Below are 14683 nucleotides of genomic sequence, written 5' to 3' on the forward strand. Positions count from 1 at the left end.
CAAGTCCACAGGCTGTCGAGGAAATGGTGACGCTGGAGGATGAATTGAGAACAAAGTACGTTGAAGAATTATTTCAATTTGCGCTGACTTCTGATGACGAGAGCTTTCATAATTTATTGTACACATGGCTTTATGAACGTGGCCACTCGCACCTGTTGACGTCAATCCGCTCCCCGTACATCGAAGAATTTTTAAAACACAAGGACCAAGATCTCCTTATCAAGCTTCACATGGACCAACACAGATATCTTTTGGCTGCAAAAATCTGGTGGGCTCGTGCTCACGAGGATACTGTAGGTGAAAATGAATTCACAGCTACATCAAATTTGATAGTTGGAAAGAATTTGGACATTGTCAAGCGGCAGTATTATGTATCTAAGTCACTGGGTTGTCTGAAGAGTTTGGAAGATGTAGGCGAAGTATCCGAGGCAATTAAGGAGGTACGCGATGTACTGGATGTGCTGCAGCTGCAGGTTCGTGTGTTAAAAACACTCGAACAACAGATAATGGAGCTAGAGACGTCGTCCGCGGTGCCCAACGACGATCTGGAGGCACGCAAATTAGACTTGGAGATACTGACGTTCAAGCTGCTTGATGCGTCAACCTTGTATAATCAATTTGCTTCCAAGTACAGCATGTGGACCGAGTGTCTGCAAATTATTCACGTGTGCAAATCAGAAGAAGGCGACGTTATTGCGAGTCTGTGGCGAAAAATCATCTTTAGCCTGCTGCCTCCTTCTTCAATCAATTCAGCATTCAACGCATGGCGCTTAGATCAGTGCGAAAAGGCTGGTCTATCAGCAATGTCGAGTAGATCGAATGCAAATGCTTCTTTTGAGAGTGGCAATTGGATTGGACGCATGCAGTGCAAACTATTGCGGCTAGGAAAGTCTCTATATTGGGAAGACGACGACCGACACAGCGGCGCGGCTGCTGGTATGGGTGAGCTAGTATTTCCAGTCGGGTTTCTGGCTGATGTACTCGAGTGGATTTCGCTGTGGTACATTCGATCGACAGGCATAGGCGCATTCACTGGCAGCGTAGCTTCGGCCGCAGCTATTGACGCCACAACGTTCAATTGGGTGCTCAAGCTTTTTCTGGATGTAGGCGTGCCGCATCATGTATTACTTAGCTGTTATGAACAGCTGTACCGTGAACAGTCTGAGCGACTTTTTCGCGAAGGGTGGACGCTGCACTTGCTGCAGTCAATGGTGGCAATCATCACAATTTGGAAAAAACACGTCATTTCTTCACGTGCTGGAAAAGATCAACTTGCAGAATTTGCAGCGTGCTGTCCTAATGTTGTCGACCTCTGCGACGGATTTATAACGGATCTGCGTGCCACATCACAAGGTACGATGCAGTCGTTCCCATTGTTCGCTTTTTGATTTATTGATATCTTTGCTATACTTCTGTTTGTTTTGTTTAAAGATGGCAATGGGGACGCTATGGCATTGCTCGATCAAATTCGTCGAGTTAAGAGTGATCTAATCAATTTTAGAACGTTTATGTAGGAATAAATATAAAAAGCACTCCTACAAGGCGAGACCGACCGCATGATATGTGATGCAGTCCACTCCGCGGATACCGGTGGCAGTAGGATCTAACTGGAGAAATACATTACACAACGTATCTCGGATGGTCATGTTTGTACATCAATTAAATTTCTGCATGGCCAACGCAAGCCGCACAGAGCCCGTAGGCACGTCGTCTTGACTATCGGAAGTGCCATTATCATCGTTACCTCCACCGTTTGTGCGGTGCTTCTTTCCCACCCCGACAGATAGTGCCGAGTGTTTGACCATCGTGCCGACCCCTTGAATCGGACGGTAAACGAAGCCAGCGACACCCGTGCCAACGCCTTTCGCAAAGCCCTCGAGTCCATTTTCTCGAGCTCCTTGTATCGGGTCCTTAAATACACCAGTAACGCCCTGGAAAAGGCCTTTAGTGACACCTTCCGCTCCAGCAACTAGATGTTTACTTAGATTTATAGCCCAGTCCCTCGGCGTGATGACTATATACCAATCTTCATATGGGCCTTGTGTGCCCCCTACTTCGGGTAATATCGAAAGCTGCTTTGCACTGATTGTAAAAGAGCCCATTTTACGGTCAGCATTTACTCGATTATAGTCGTACAGCTCGACCTCTAAAGGCGACATGCCGTCCCATGAGAGCATCAATTGCTGGTTCCATTGTGGATTGACACTATTGTCCACGCGCTTGCTGTTAATACTTTGCTCACCCGAACGGAAAGTCACGTACGAAACCGATTTCCCACCAGTGTAAGTACCTGCAACTGTTTTTGCTTCTTTAAGATCGATTACCAAAACACCAGTATACTCCACCATTCCGTGCGTTCTAAGCACTGCCTGATTGGTTATACTGCGTTTAGATGGCGATTGGTGAGGTGTCGAAGCAACTCCACCAGAAAACATCTTAACTTCGTACTTGGCTCGAATAAATTGTTCGCGATCTGGTCGTGGCGTCAGTGCCTCGGGTTTCTTCAAACTCTTGTCGTTTAACTGAAGCTGCAGAGCCAAAGTCCGTTCGAGTTGTTGATTGAGCTTGTTGTTACCATTGTTTTCCATAACATTCACTTGCTCTTCCGTCCACTTGTCCAGCATGACACTGAGCACAAAAGATACGTGAACACCCAGAGACCGATGAACACCAGCACATTGCGTGCAGATAAAACCTCCAAAAGTTACAGTCGCCCACCTTGGTAAGCATTACGCAGCATAAAAGTTAATTATTTTAGTGAAGTTACGAAAAAGATGCTAGTTACATACTTAGGGGTTGCAGCTCCACAATCAGCGCATTGTTCATTTTCAGGTCGACGTAAGACCGCAAACAGTCGAGACTTAATAGCTTCTTGCTGCGCATCAAAAGTTGCCATTTTTATTATATCGATACTTTATGTAGCCTTGCTTCAATTCTATCGTGAGAAGGCGCAAACATGAAGAAAACTGGTATCTCAAGTATCTATAGAATAGTGGGTTTTGACATTTCGGTAATCTGCACAGCGAGAAGACACATCCGCTCAAAGTCTTGATACGTCACCTAAATAATGGCATATTTGTTTAGTACACATCTCGCCACTGCTGGCATAAAGACCAACGTGCCCGTCCATCACCATCGCGATCTGCTTCATGGAAAGCGCATAGTAACGTTTCATGCTTACCAAGAGGTAGGGCCATCTCGCACGCCTTTATGTGAGACACAGATAAAAAAACATTTATTGTGATATTAAAATGAGCAAAGCAAAACTTGACTGCTGACCTGCTGAAAGCTGCGCAGCGAAATAAACCCTTGAGCTCTTATGTCGAGCGCCTTAAAAATTCGCCTAACATCCTCTAGTAAATCCGTACTGACCAGTCTGGTCTTCATGACCGATACAAAATCGTTTAATGTAATGCGAAACTCTTGTTGGTCAGAAGTATCATGACTCCGAAAAATCTGAGCTAGCAACAGCTTCACTGTTGTATCAGTAGGCAAGCTAAATGATCTGTAAATTTGGACCTAACTTTAGACGGTCGAACTCCTAGAGCCGCTGCCACGGCACATTTAAGATCATGCGCAGACAAGAACCCTTTTGATAAAAAATGGTGATTAGTCGATATGTTAGGACTGCAAAATCTTTACCTTTGTTGTCACGATCTGACCACGCAAAACACTTGTGCAGAAATTCCTCGCTGTTCATCGCAACCTTATCGTTGAAGTTGAGATCTATAATTGGATCATAATAGGGAATGGCCAGTTCGTCTATTTTAAGCCAATCAACATATCGTGACAACCTCTTCTACCAGCCTCCCATCTATCGACATGTCGGGCCTACGTGCCGCTGCCCGCTATGCTTTAAACGCATCCCAGCGCTCACTGCGCCCGTCGGAGTCTGCAGCACACCGTGCCTTCATGTCGACTCGCGCATCCGATACCCTTTTTCAGACGCCGTCTTTCTCTATGCCGGAAGACTTCTCGCTCAAGTACCCGCGTGCAGACCCGTCACACATGTGGAAAGTAGGGTCGTTTCCCTTACAGATAAAGCCCAATGAATATGAAGAAGGTGTTCTTATCTGCTCGGAGGATTTGTGGGATACGTCTGGCATGCTCAGCTCTCTGTACGATAATCTTCCGTTGCGTGAAGCCATCAACGAGGATGTAGACTTTCTCTTACGTCAAATGGACGGCTACCTTGCAGACAGTGTGCTTAAGAAACGGCGAAAGAAAATGAGCAAGCACAAACATCGTAAGCGCAGGAAAGCGCTGCGTATGCGCACCAATAGAAACTAATTGCAAGCGCGTAATAACTCAAGAGTAGTAGAGTCTCCATAAATATACCGCCTTTAGACCAAAGTATTACGGTGTTTATTAAGAGTTTGATCGTGATAAAACAGCGTCTTTTCGCAATGCTGAAGAAACTAGCGTCGCCAAGGAAGCAACCTACGCCTGGTAAAACCTAGTAAGAAATCTTGTCAGCATTTTTAGATATCGCGTGCCTAATCGTATTGCGGCAGCTTTAATGCACCAGATGTTACTAATTTAGCGAGGATATCAGAAGAAAATTCAAAGCCCAAGGGAAGTGAAGCCAAAATAAAGAATAAAAAGAATGCTGCTATAACAAAAGCGACAGCTGAAGGTACTGGAAACGAGGCACACGTAGCTGACAATGCTTTCAAAGCGCCGTCCACATCGCCTGAGAAGATGATTACAAGCAAACAAAAGCAAGAAGCACTTTTAGAATCCGATAATGAAGACAAAAAGAAGGCTTCTTCAATTTTAACGAAAAAGTAAAAAGTAAAATCCACGCTCGTAGGTCACCTAGTAAACCGACGAATTTTTTGCTGCTGTAGACAGAAGAAATTTTCGAAGGCCAGATTGAAACGCAAGCTTGACGACCAAATTCAAGAGGTCATAACTTACGACAAAAACATAGAAAAGGAACCGCTCACGCTATCAAATAGTGATATCAAAGCCGAGCCGACAATGCGTGACTTTCAGTGGAAAATTCCCGATTTAAAATTGTCAGACAATCTCGAAGCATTGAGGAGCCAAAACAAGCGCATTGAGTCATTTTACGAGGAGAAAACATTGGAGCCAAAACAGGAATCGTCTTCGTCCACTAATGTTAACAATGTTAATAATGCTCATTTTCCATCACGTGTTCGATCTGAAAAAGGCAGAAGTGATAAGGCCTTATTGACACCCGGTGGCACCGGCAGTAGTGATAGTGACCAAGAAAGTCAACTTAATGTGTTGTCACCCTTGCGTCGACACAAAGCAGAGTTCGACAAAAACTACCCAGCTTCAGATGATCCATTTAGCACGGACCGACACCAACAAAGAATTGCGCAACTCGATGTACCCCCCGCTTACCAGCCTGAAGTGCATTTAATTGGTGAAATTGTCAGCGGCCACGGATTTGGGACTGATGGGGGCATAACTTGTAAGTGGCGGATCGAGTATGGTGGTAGGTGGATCCACATTGCTGGAGACCAATTTGGCCAAACGCAATTGGACTACCCGTCAATAGCACCATGGTCAGCTGATTCAAATGTAGTTGTGTGGTCTCACCCGATTGACTTGCACTTTGCGACATCGGCGTTTCAAGGATGGCCTAAGTTGCTTTTCCAAGTGTGGCGAGCAGACTCAAGCATGGAGTTGCATGTGGCTGGGTACGGTTTCGTGTCAGTGCCATTTGCTGCCGGTCAGCACAAATTGTGGGTTCCCCTGTGGCGACCGCTTGGCACTTATAAAGAAGAGCTGGATGTACAGATTCTTGGATACACCCCCGAACTTAAAAGCGACGACGTAATTTTCAGAGCAGCATGGTCGGACCGGTGTCGATTACGTACAGTCTCTACCGGCAAAGTTCTTGTGCACCTTGGTATACTACTTCGGCACTTTGAGCCCGAAAAATTTCAAACGTAGCTAACTCCTTATAAAGCATCGATTGATAATCAGCTAGTAAACAAAACTGAAATCCAGATTGTTACATTACCAAGAATGTGTGGTACTATTGCTTACAACGAAGCGCTTATATATGCGTATCCTTAACATCTGCCGTCTTCGTTTTGAGATTGCAAACAAGACAGAAAATTCGAAAAGGGTTGCCTTTGGCATCTAATATTCGCTTGTCATTGGAAATCGCTTCGATACTGCTGTCGGGGATATCTTCAAAACCAATTTGACAGACATTATTGACTTTGTTTCATCGAGTGTTATGTAAAAAAAAAATTGAGCGTACGCTGTCGAATCTGGCTCAAAGTCAAATGATCCTTTGCTAATTTGAAAAACAATTTCGCACCATCCAGTCTCCCGAGCTCTTCGATATGAATTGCTTCCATTGACAGCACCTCATTTTCAGCTGAGTCGAGCTGAACTTTTTCGGTCGATGTCAGCAGAATCTGGATAATGGATTTATGGTATCACTAATGAAAGATAACGATGCACTTCTATATTAATAAATACCTGAACGCTGGGAAACGAGCGAAGAACATTCATCAGAAACACTTCCAGTGCAGGAAGCACAATGTCGCAACCATCTAAAACGAGAAGTGTGGTTGGGTAATTTGAAGGGTCCGTCCTGAAAAAAATTATCGTCATTCAGCTCGACTAGAGCTATCCTACCATAGATGTCAAACTTACTCTGGAAGTGTGCGCAAAAGAATTCCAACGTCATCAATAAGTTTACGCAGAGGATCGTCGATCTGCTTACTTGATTTACTGCCGCAATCAAGACTTTCGACCAATTTGTCCACGGCCACGTAGTGAACCCCATTTCGATACCCTCTCGTGCGATACGACAATTTCGCGATATGAATAGCAATTGATGATTTTCCGACACCTGGAGGGCCATAAAGGTTGCAAGCACGAACCTTCTGTGCCAGTGCTTTCTTTATCTATAAACACAAAAGCTTAATGCTGCTTTATAAATTAAATCAAAAGTGGCTTTACCTGTCTAATTTGAACATCTCGTCCGAGAAAATGAGATGTCAAAACAGGAATAAAGGGCGCGTTCAGCGAAGAAATCACATCTCTGTCGGTCGCCACTGCTTCTGCAAATTGAGACCCAATCTCGATGTTGTGTTGATTTGAGATTGGTAACAGTTGACAGATTTGCTCTGCCCGCCGAACGATAGGCAATAAATCGTTCAATGCTACAAATTCAGCCAAAGTGTAGCATTTCTTTATGGCATATCCTTTCAGCAATCCAGAAAATAGAGCCCTATCATAAAATGTTTCATTATGTTCATCTTTAAGTTATACATGAGACTTCACATTGACAAACCGTATAAAAGCAGAAACTCGCAACGAGTGTTTTCTGGTGGAATTAAGGAAGCAAACATGGAGAGCCCCACACTCTGCAAGCAATTTAGCTGAAAGCGCAAACGGACGTTACGGTAATCTACCAAATTCATTATAACTTAACTTTTCATTACCTGGTTCAAGTGTAGGTGCAATAACTATCATAAGTTTTTGCGTCATGAGATCTGCTATTTTACAGTTAGCAAGCCATCAAAGCTGCATATCGCACATTTCCAATTGTATTCCTTACCTTCACTAAAACTTTGTAAAATATCGTTTTTTTCCAAACGAGTTGAAAACCCGTTTGGGCCTTCAACTACTAGATGGTCCGTGTCTCCACCGCCAGTGTAGATAATCACATCACTGTCATCATTTAAAGCGTCACTGATTGTATCAGAAGTAGCGCAATGGTACGATGAAGCCTGCACAAATTGAGATTGTATTAAGTGTTTTGCGCTTTTTGCGATTTGAAAAAAATCTCACATCAAAAGCTCGGATCGATGTAAAAGCTGACAAAATTTCGGATAATTCCTCACGATAGTCCAAATTGGCTTCCTGCATTTTTATACATTAATATAATCTTCTCGAAACAACAATAACGTAATTGGGAAGCAAATATACCTCGATTGGCTGACTCGCCTCAGAATGATCTTGTGTGTATGGATCGGCAAATAAGATTGTCTACAAGCCATAACGAGTTATACTCATAGCCTAATTTCTTCCACGTCGACTTACGCATTGAATTTTCCGCGACAGAATAGGAATTTGGAAACTTGGTCCCATCTTTCTCATTTCTTCTTTTTTCTTAGAAGTAAAGCCAGCTCCTGCTGGAGTAGTCGGTCTTATTGGTATTTGATGGCGCATCTCTTGTGCAACAGCTTGCACTGGCGCCAAATTGAGAGATACCTCATTCGATTTCTGAGATGGAGATAGACCGTGACGATTACTTAAGTCGAGCGAATCGCACGAAAACTTATCACAGGGTCTGACAAATCGTCCATCATGTCTACTCACGTTTCGCCTGCGCTTGCTATTCTGCAATTGTGGATCAGATCGGACCAATTTGTATTCAAGAGACACGTTTTCCTGTTTGAAGAGATCATGTTATGAGCATAGAGTAATGCCACTGATGAACCTGCAATAAGCATTGTACCTCATCACGCCGTATCCGAAGCAGTGTGATAATGTCGTTTAACTCCAATTCGTATATTTGGCCATTTTGCATCTGACGTCCATTTACTCGAATTCCGTTTGTGCTTGTGTCTTCTACGCGCACTTTAATTCCAGGTTTCGAAAAATCACCTCTCGGCACATTTTCGACGTGAATTAAACAGTGCCGACGACTCAAATGAGACAGCATCCCGCCACGAATATTGTCGCCAAACACGTCCTGAAACTGATCTCGTCCTAATACGATGGGACTTGTTAGCTGAGCCAGCACAATATTGTACAAGTTTAGCAGCTCCATCCGATTTCGCTCAGCTTGAGTTAGGCTGTTTGCAAGCCCATCGCACAGTCTTAGCACAACTGTGTCTTCTAAATTGTTTTCAGTGACCGATAAATCTCCAAGCTTTTCTTGAGAAAAGGAAATGTCTGGATCCGGTATATCCGGTTCTGGAATACCAATCAGCTCTTCGTCGCTAGAGGCATCATCAACCTCGATAGAAGGCATTGGCGGATCGGATGAACTACTCCGCATTCTTTTTGCATCTTGGCGTGGTGTTTGGGCCCCTTTAGCTGGCTCTGCATTCTGCTCGATATTTTGAAGCTCAAGACTTCTTTTTTGAACAATAGGAAACGGGTATTTTGCAATAGCTTGCTTTGATATGGGTGTCTGCAAAACAACATATAAGCACGTTTTTAATATGCCATACGTTTACCATTACAATTAAAAACGTTACAGTGGTTGATGCAGCAGCAGGTACTCGGAAAGGGGTGGGTAATGCTTCAAGCACAGGACTGTCGATGTTGGCGAGTCCCTTTCTCCCCAAACAGTGCGATACCTGGAAGGTGAACAGAAGACAATCAAAATCTAAATTTGAAGGAAGAAAAATTCCCTTCCTTAGTACCGTCAGCCTTCGATCGGTTGTTTCGATAACTCTGAGGGAACCGCGATTTTTTTGTTCGATAGTACCTACTGGTAAGACTCCTGGCCCCCCTTCCGATGCAATAATGGCCCCATCTTGTCTGCTTGAACAAACGGATGGGCTGTTTTGCTTCAAAGAACATCCTAGTATACCCGTCGATGTGGACATTGCAGGTCCGCCTTGATTTTTTGTAACTTCAAAAGAATGTATGACTTGGCCTTGCGCGCCGGAAACATTTAATTCGTGCGGCCCGCTTTCTGTCGGCGCCTTGCCGCCTGATCCGCCCACAAACTGTCGCGCAGGTGACACATGACCAGAAAATGCCGTAAGCTTGATAGTTAATGGTGTTGGAGATTCACTCGAGTCCGAACCCAAGCGGCGACATTTGACTGCGCCTGTGACGCGACCGCGATCAGATTCAGCGCCTGGTGTATCTTTATGGCAGCTTGAGGCCTTTTGCACGCCCGATATCCGTGGACTAATACTTTCATTTCTGTGCGGCGCGCGACTTGACTCGTGATACTCCTCATTGTCTATCGCGCGCTTATAGCGTCCAGATGTCTCCATAATTCTTCGGTGCTAGAAGGTTTGTTTGCGCACTTCAACGTAATAGCCTTCAGCAAAATATGAAGAATATTAAGTTTGAAGGTGTACACTACAAATGAGACATTTTGGTAGTGGCTTCACAATAGAAACGCACGCGAGGGTTTTCAAAAGTAATATATCACCGGAGCAAATGTGATATTTACATGATACTGTTCTTTTATGAGGTTGTCATCACAAAGAAATAAGTGTAGATTGCAGTACGCATTTAACATATTTCTTCAGATTTAAAAAAATCACAAAACCATGTCGAAGCGAAGACTGGCCGAGGAGGCCGCGGATGAGCGCCACATCATGCGCATCACGCCTTTGGGCGCTGGAAACGAAGTCGGTCGATCATGCATCGTTCTCAAATTTAAAGGAAAGACTATTATGCTGGATTGTGGTGTGCACCCAGGTTACTCTGGTCACGGCAGTCTACCCTTCTTTGATGGCGTAGAGGCTGAGGAGATTGACTTGCTCCTTATCACGCATTTCCATATCGACCATGTGGCTGCTCTACCACACTTTACCGAAAAGACAAATTTTAAAGGTCGAGTGTTCATGACGCATCCTACGAAGGCTGTGATGCAAATGATGCTACGCGATTTTTTACGCGTTTCGAATATTTCAGTAGACGACCAAATTTATGATGATAAGGATCTCAATAATTGCGTCTCGAAGGTCGAAATCATCGATTTTCATCAGGAAATGATGCACAATGGCATAAAGTTTACGCCCTACAATGCTGGACATGTGCTTGGTGCCTGCATGTATTTAATCGAGATTGGGGGTGTTAAGGTGCTTTATACAGGAGACTACTCTCTTGAGAATGATCGCCATCTCATGGCTGCTGAGCTTCCGGCTTGTTCACCCGATGTGCTTATTGTAGAGTCTACTTATGGTGTACAAGTACACCAGTCCGTTGTGGAGCGCGAGGGTCGATTTACTGGACAAGTTGAGGCTGTGGTGCGTCGTGGTGGGCGCTGTTTGATTCCAGTCTTTGCACTGGGACGTACTCAGGAACTGCTATTGATTCTCGATGAGCATTGGCGCTCACATCCAGACTTACAGGATATTCCCATTTACTTTGCGTCCAAGCTTGCTGCCAAAGCACTGCGTGTGTACCAAACGTACATCAACATGATGAATGATCGGATTCGGAAGCAGATTGCTATTTCGAATCCGTTTCAATTTGAGCATATCTCAAATCTGAAAAGTATGGATGATTTTGACGATTCCGGTCCGTCCGTCGTGATGGCTAGTCCGGGCATGCTTCAGAGTGGTGTTTCACGACAGCTGTTCGAGCGTTGGTGCTCGGACAAGCGTAATGCCTGTCTAATCCCTGGCTATGTTGTTGAAGGTACACTAGCCAAAAAGATACTTTCCGAGCCGACAGAGATTGCAGCCTTAGATGGCCGAATAATTCCCATGAATTGCACGGTAGAATATATCTCTTTCTCGGCACACGCCGACTTTGTGGGCACGAGTGGGTTTGTAGAAAAACTTACACCACCCAATATTGTGCTAGTTCACGGAGAAAAGAACGAGATGATGAGGTTGAAATCGGCACTGATGAAAAAGTTTAATGATCCGAAAGTTTATCATCCGACCATTTCGACGCCAGCCAATATGCAAGAAATCGTGTTAGAATTTAAGGGTGAGAAAATCGCAAAGGCTATCGGGGGTTTAGCAAGCGATCAGCCAAAAAATGGAACGGTAATATCCGGTCTCTTAGTGGAAGTGGACTCTCAGACACATTTGATGGCTAAAGAAGATCTCTCGGCGTACACGAAGCTTATTTCGGGAAAAATCACACAAAAGCAACACGTGCCGTTTGAGTACAATTCCTTTGATGTGCTTATCACCTTTCTTTGTCAAATGTACGAAGACGTCGTGCATCTTAAAAATGAAAATAGATTGGTTGTGTGTAAGCAAGTGGTAATAACGCGATGTTTGGTCACCAAGGGTGCCACCGAGAAACTCATCGTGGAATGGACTTCTGCACCAACGGCTGACATGATCGCAGACTCGGTGGTTGCTCTGGCTATGCATGCGCAGGCAAGTCCAGCCAGTTTTAAGCTAAGTGGTCAACCGACAGCTGCTTGTCCTCACGACCATACGAGGCAACCAAGCAATTTTGATGAGAGTGTCGATGAAGACGACAAATCTTTAAAGCCTGAAGATGATATTTCAGCTGTAATAAAAACTGAAGACAATGAGAGCACTGGACCAGCTGAAGAACAGTGTGCCAGCAGTGATCTTGAAATGGCTGCACAGAAGCTAGGTGAAGCCGATCAGGATGCATTAAATTTGTTGATTGTGTTTCGCTTTTTGAAGGATCAATACGGCGACGTTGATCTGGATTTCGAAACGAACAAAATTCACGTGCGAACACCAAGTGGCATTGATGCAATAGTCGACCATGCCTCGCAAAAAATTGAGTGTAATGACTCAGGTTTCAAGGAAAAGCTGCAAACGACAATCCAACTCATCGAAGGTGCACTCAAACCAATTACTACTTCATGAAGAGAGGAGACTAATGATGATCTAACAAATTTGGCACTCATCTTCTGAAGATGCCATTACTAAGATCGATTTCTCGCTCACATGTAAACTGTAAATTTGAAGAATCACACACTGAGCTTTCAACCTCTCATTTCCATCTGTTAAATCTTTATCTATTACACTAATACATGGCTTTTGGGGAGTGCAGAGTCGCAAGTAACATACAGTGAAATTACACATGACTCCAACGAGTGCGTTAGTAAACTACTGCGTCTACGTCACCCTGACATTTCTCTTAAGTTCATCTTGAAATATCTTCTCAGATAATCATTTCGAAGGTACTATATCTTGTTAAAAATTGTCAGTGAAGCGTAGTCGCAGTTGTTTACCATGCCGATGGTATCCAGAATTGATTGTTTCATGTATTTATCCTTTATTTTTATGCAACCGCTCCCTGGCGGCAATCACCTCGTCCATATTGAGCTCGGTGCCGTCATTGGCGATGATTGGGTCCGTAAGCGCTCGTCGGAAATAAGTCGAGCCACGACCAAACGTATCATTTGACTTGCGAATCTCCATCGCTTGATCAATAGATATTAGTAGCTCAGCCCCTTCCTTGCCTGGCTTGACCTGCCGCTTTGGGAGTGATATTTCCGTTGGGAAGTTTTGTGTCTCAGGGTCATAGCCGAACCCACGCAGTGGCAAATTTGCTATCCTCAGTATGTGCTCAAACTGCTCTTTTGAGTAGTGCCGAAAAGACCCGCCAATCTTCCCACTTCGAGGTTTGTACGGCCCAGTCTCGTCACCAGTGGCTATCACATCATATATCCGCTTTTCCCACTCCGTGCCTTCTAGATTCTTACGGCCTGTCAAAAAAAGAAACACACGATGAAGCGTTTCCTTACGATGCAGAATCAAGTCTTCGTAGCGAACAACAATAATCGGAATATCTACTTTTGTTGTCCAATAGCGATAAAACTTCATCCAAACATCGATCTCATTACGTAACATTTTATCCCACCTGTCTGCAAAACGCTTGTACTGTGATTCGTGTATGCTTTTGTTGTGCGTATTGGTAAGGGTCATATTAAAGTATGAATCAATGGTGTCCCAGGGATTACGCACAACCAAAATTGCTTTTTTGGCGGGAAAGCTCTTGTAGCCCACACGTTCAGGAAAGTGTGTCTTGACAAACCATACCGACTCGTCCACGACCCCTTCACCTTTCATTCCATACTCTTGTAGCTCCTTGCTGAGCAAGCGGTCAGGACGGGTATCACAGCCTGTGTAGACGCCTGTGACCTTCTCGAGTAAGCTACGCATGAGCGAGTTCCCGCAGCGCGGATAACTCACGATTGCGACGCGTTCTCCATTACGCTCTCCAGGCTGCAGCCAGCGCAAACCGTCATTGTCGACCATTGCATTCGTGATGTATGTCAGAAAACGTTGTAACGCTCGGTTGGCAAAAATTACGAAAGGGTTCCACGCTAAGTTGAACTCCAGTCTACACAGCAGTTTTGTTGTAATTACAGTCAAGACAGACATAGACAGACGATATTGATAGTACCAGGAGCACTTACAGTAGACGTGGGATGGACAGCAATAGCTCCAGGTATACGCGTAGTAGCCAGACGACACCATTTACGAGATACATAATTTGTGTTAGTGAGTGTGGCAATTTCGAACATCCAGGATGTCATTAAGTTTTTATATTTTCTACCTACAGTGTACTGATCGACTACGCCGCAAAATGAATAAAATAAGCTTTACGGTGCTATTGCTGCTGAACAAAAATTAAATGGGCAATGGTAACTATAATAGTAACTGCAATATTTTCAGCATCTCGTATGCACCGTTGGTCTAATAGTTAGGATTCATCCCTTCCAAGGATGAGGTCGGGCACAGTAATAGCAAATACTGCCAAATTATACAAGCGACTCGTCGTTGTAACGGAGATACATGAGAGTGACCCGTCACTCTCCCAAGGGAGTTGTGGTGTGGCATACACCACAGCTACTAGATGGGTATATGGCTTGAGAGCCACCCAATAGGAAAACATCTAGGATACTTCACAGGTTACTTGCAGTTAGTATGTAGGAAGACATTAAGGAACACCTATAGATATATGCAGTCTTAAAACTACCTCATGGACGGCCTCCGTGTGGGCCCCGCCCGCACACAATTGTTCAGGGTGCAGGCAA

General features: G+C 44.4%; 8 protein-coding genes across 8 annotated transcripts; 3 read left to right on the forward strand and 5 right to left on the reverse strand.

Annotated features, from left to right (window-relative positions):
* Positions 1–23: 23 nt before the first annotated feature.
* PHALS_11374 (nuclear pore complex protein nup155) lies at positions 24–1514 on the forward strand (the record flags this gene model as incomplete). The annotated part of the gene is made up of 2 exons (XM_024724815.1): positions 24–1353; positions 1432–1514. 2 exons carry the CDS (start codon positions 24–26, stop codon positions 1512–1514), a joined length of 1413 nt encoding a protein of 470 aa, XP_024571864.1.
* A 141-nt stretch (positions 1515–1655) lies between these two features.
* Positions 1656–2896, reverse strand: PHALS_11375 (adp-ribosylation factor gtpase-activating; the record flags this gene model as incomplete). Its single annotated transcript, XM_024724826.1, has 2 exons — positions 1656–2718; positions 2790–2896. The coding sequence occupies 2 exons, from the start codon at positions 2894–2896 to the stop codon at positions 1656–1658; spliced, it is 1170 nt and encodes a 389-aa protein (XP_024571865.1).
* An 86-nt stretch (positions 2897–2982) lies between these two features.
* Positions 2983–3700, reverse strand: PHALS_11376 (ef-hand calcium-binding domain-containing protein 11; the record flags this gene model as incomplete). Its single annotated transcript, XM_024724837.1, has 6 exons — positions 2983–3060; positions 3123–3206; positions 3280–3381; positions 3447–3461; positions 3525–3589; positions 3643–3700. The coding sequence occupies 6 exons, from the start codon at positions 3698–3700 to the stop codon at positions 2983–2985; spliced, it is 402 nt and encodes a 133-aa protein (XP_024571866.1).
* Positions 3701–3822: 122 nt separating this feature from the next.
* Positions 3823–5812, forward strand: PHALS_11377 (b9 domain-containing protein 2; the record flags this gene model as incomplete). Its single annotated transcript, XM_024724848.1, has 5 exons — positions 3823–4267; positions 4374–4449; positions 4515–4787; positions 4851–5717; positions 5773–5812. The coding sequence occupies 5 exons, from the start codon at positions 3823–3825 to the stop codon at positions 5810–5812; spliced, it is 1701 nt and encodes a 566-aa protein (XP_024571867.1).
* Positions 5813–5857: 45 nt separating this feature from the next.
* On the reverse strand, positions 5858–9959 carry PHALS_11378 (uncharacterized protein; the record flags this gene model as incomplete). Its single annotated transcript, XM_024724859.1, has 16 exons — positions 5858–5935; positions 5999–6013; positions 6086–6171; positions 6245–6404; positions 6469–6583; positions 6646–6899; positions 6955–7225; positions 7289–7376; positions 7440–7493; positions 7556–7727; positions 7789–7860; positions 7927–7986; positions 8041–8391; positions 8459–9139; positions 9207–9308; positions 9375–9959. 16 exons carry the CDS (start codon positions 9957–9959, stop codon positions 5858–5860), a joined length of 3144 nt encoding a protein of 1047 aa, XP_024571868.1.
* Positions 9960–10241: 282 nt separating this feature from the next.
* On the forward strand, positions 10242–12503 carry PHALS_11379 (cleavage and polyadenylation specificity factor subunit 3; the record flags this gene model as incomplete). The annotated part of the gene is made up of 1 exon (XM_024724870.1): positions 10242–12503. One exon carries the CDS (start codon positions 10242–10244, stop codon positions 12501–12503), a length of 2262 nt encoding a protein of 753 aa, XP_024571869.1.
* On the reverse strand, positions 12503–12910 carry PHALS_15493 (uncharacterized protein). The gene has a single exon (XM_024724881.2). It carries the CDS (start codon positions 12720–12722, stop codon positions 12525–12527), a length of 198 nt encoding a protein of 65 aa, XP_024571870.1. The 5' UTR covers positions 12723–12910; the 3' UTR covers positions 12503–12524.
* On the reverse strand, positions 12909–14136 carry PHALS_11380 (fbox domain containing protein; the record flags this gene model as incomplete). The annotated part of the gene is made up of 2 exons (XM_024724892.1): positions 12909–13986; positions 14063–14136. 2 exons carry the CDS (start codon positions 14134–14136, stop codon positions 12909–12911), a joined length of 1152 nt encoding a protein of 383 aa, XP_024571871.1.
* Between the last annotated feature and the right edge of the window lie 547 nt (positions 14137–14683).

This window comes from Plasmopara halstedii (genome assembly GCF_900000015.1).
Source record: "Plasmopara halstedii genome assembly, contig: Scaffold_54, whole genome shotgun sequence".
Taxonomy (NCBI): domain Eukaryota; phylum Oomycota; class Peronosporomycetes; order Peronosporales; family Peronosporaceae; genus Plasmopara; species Plasmopara halstedii.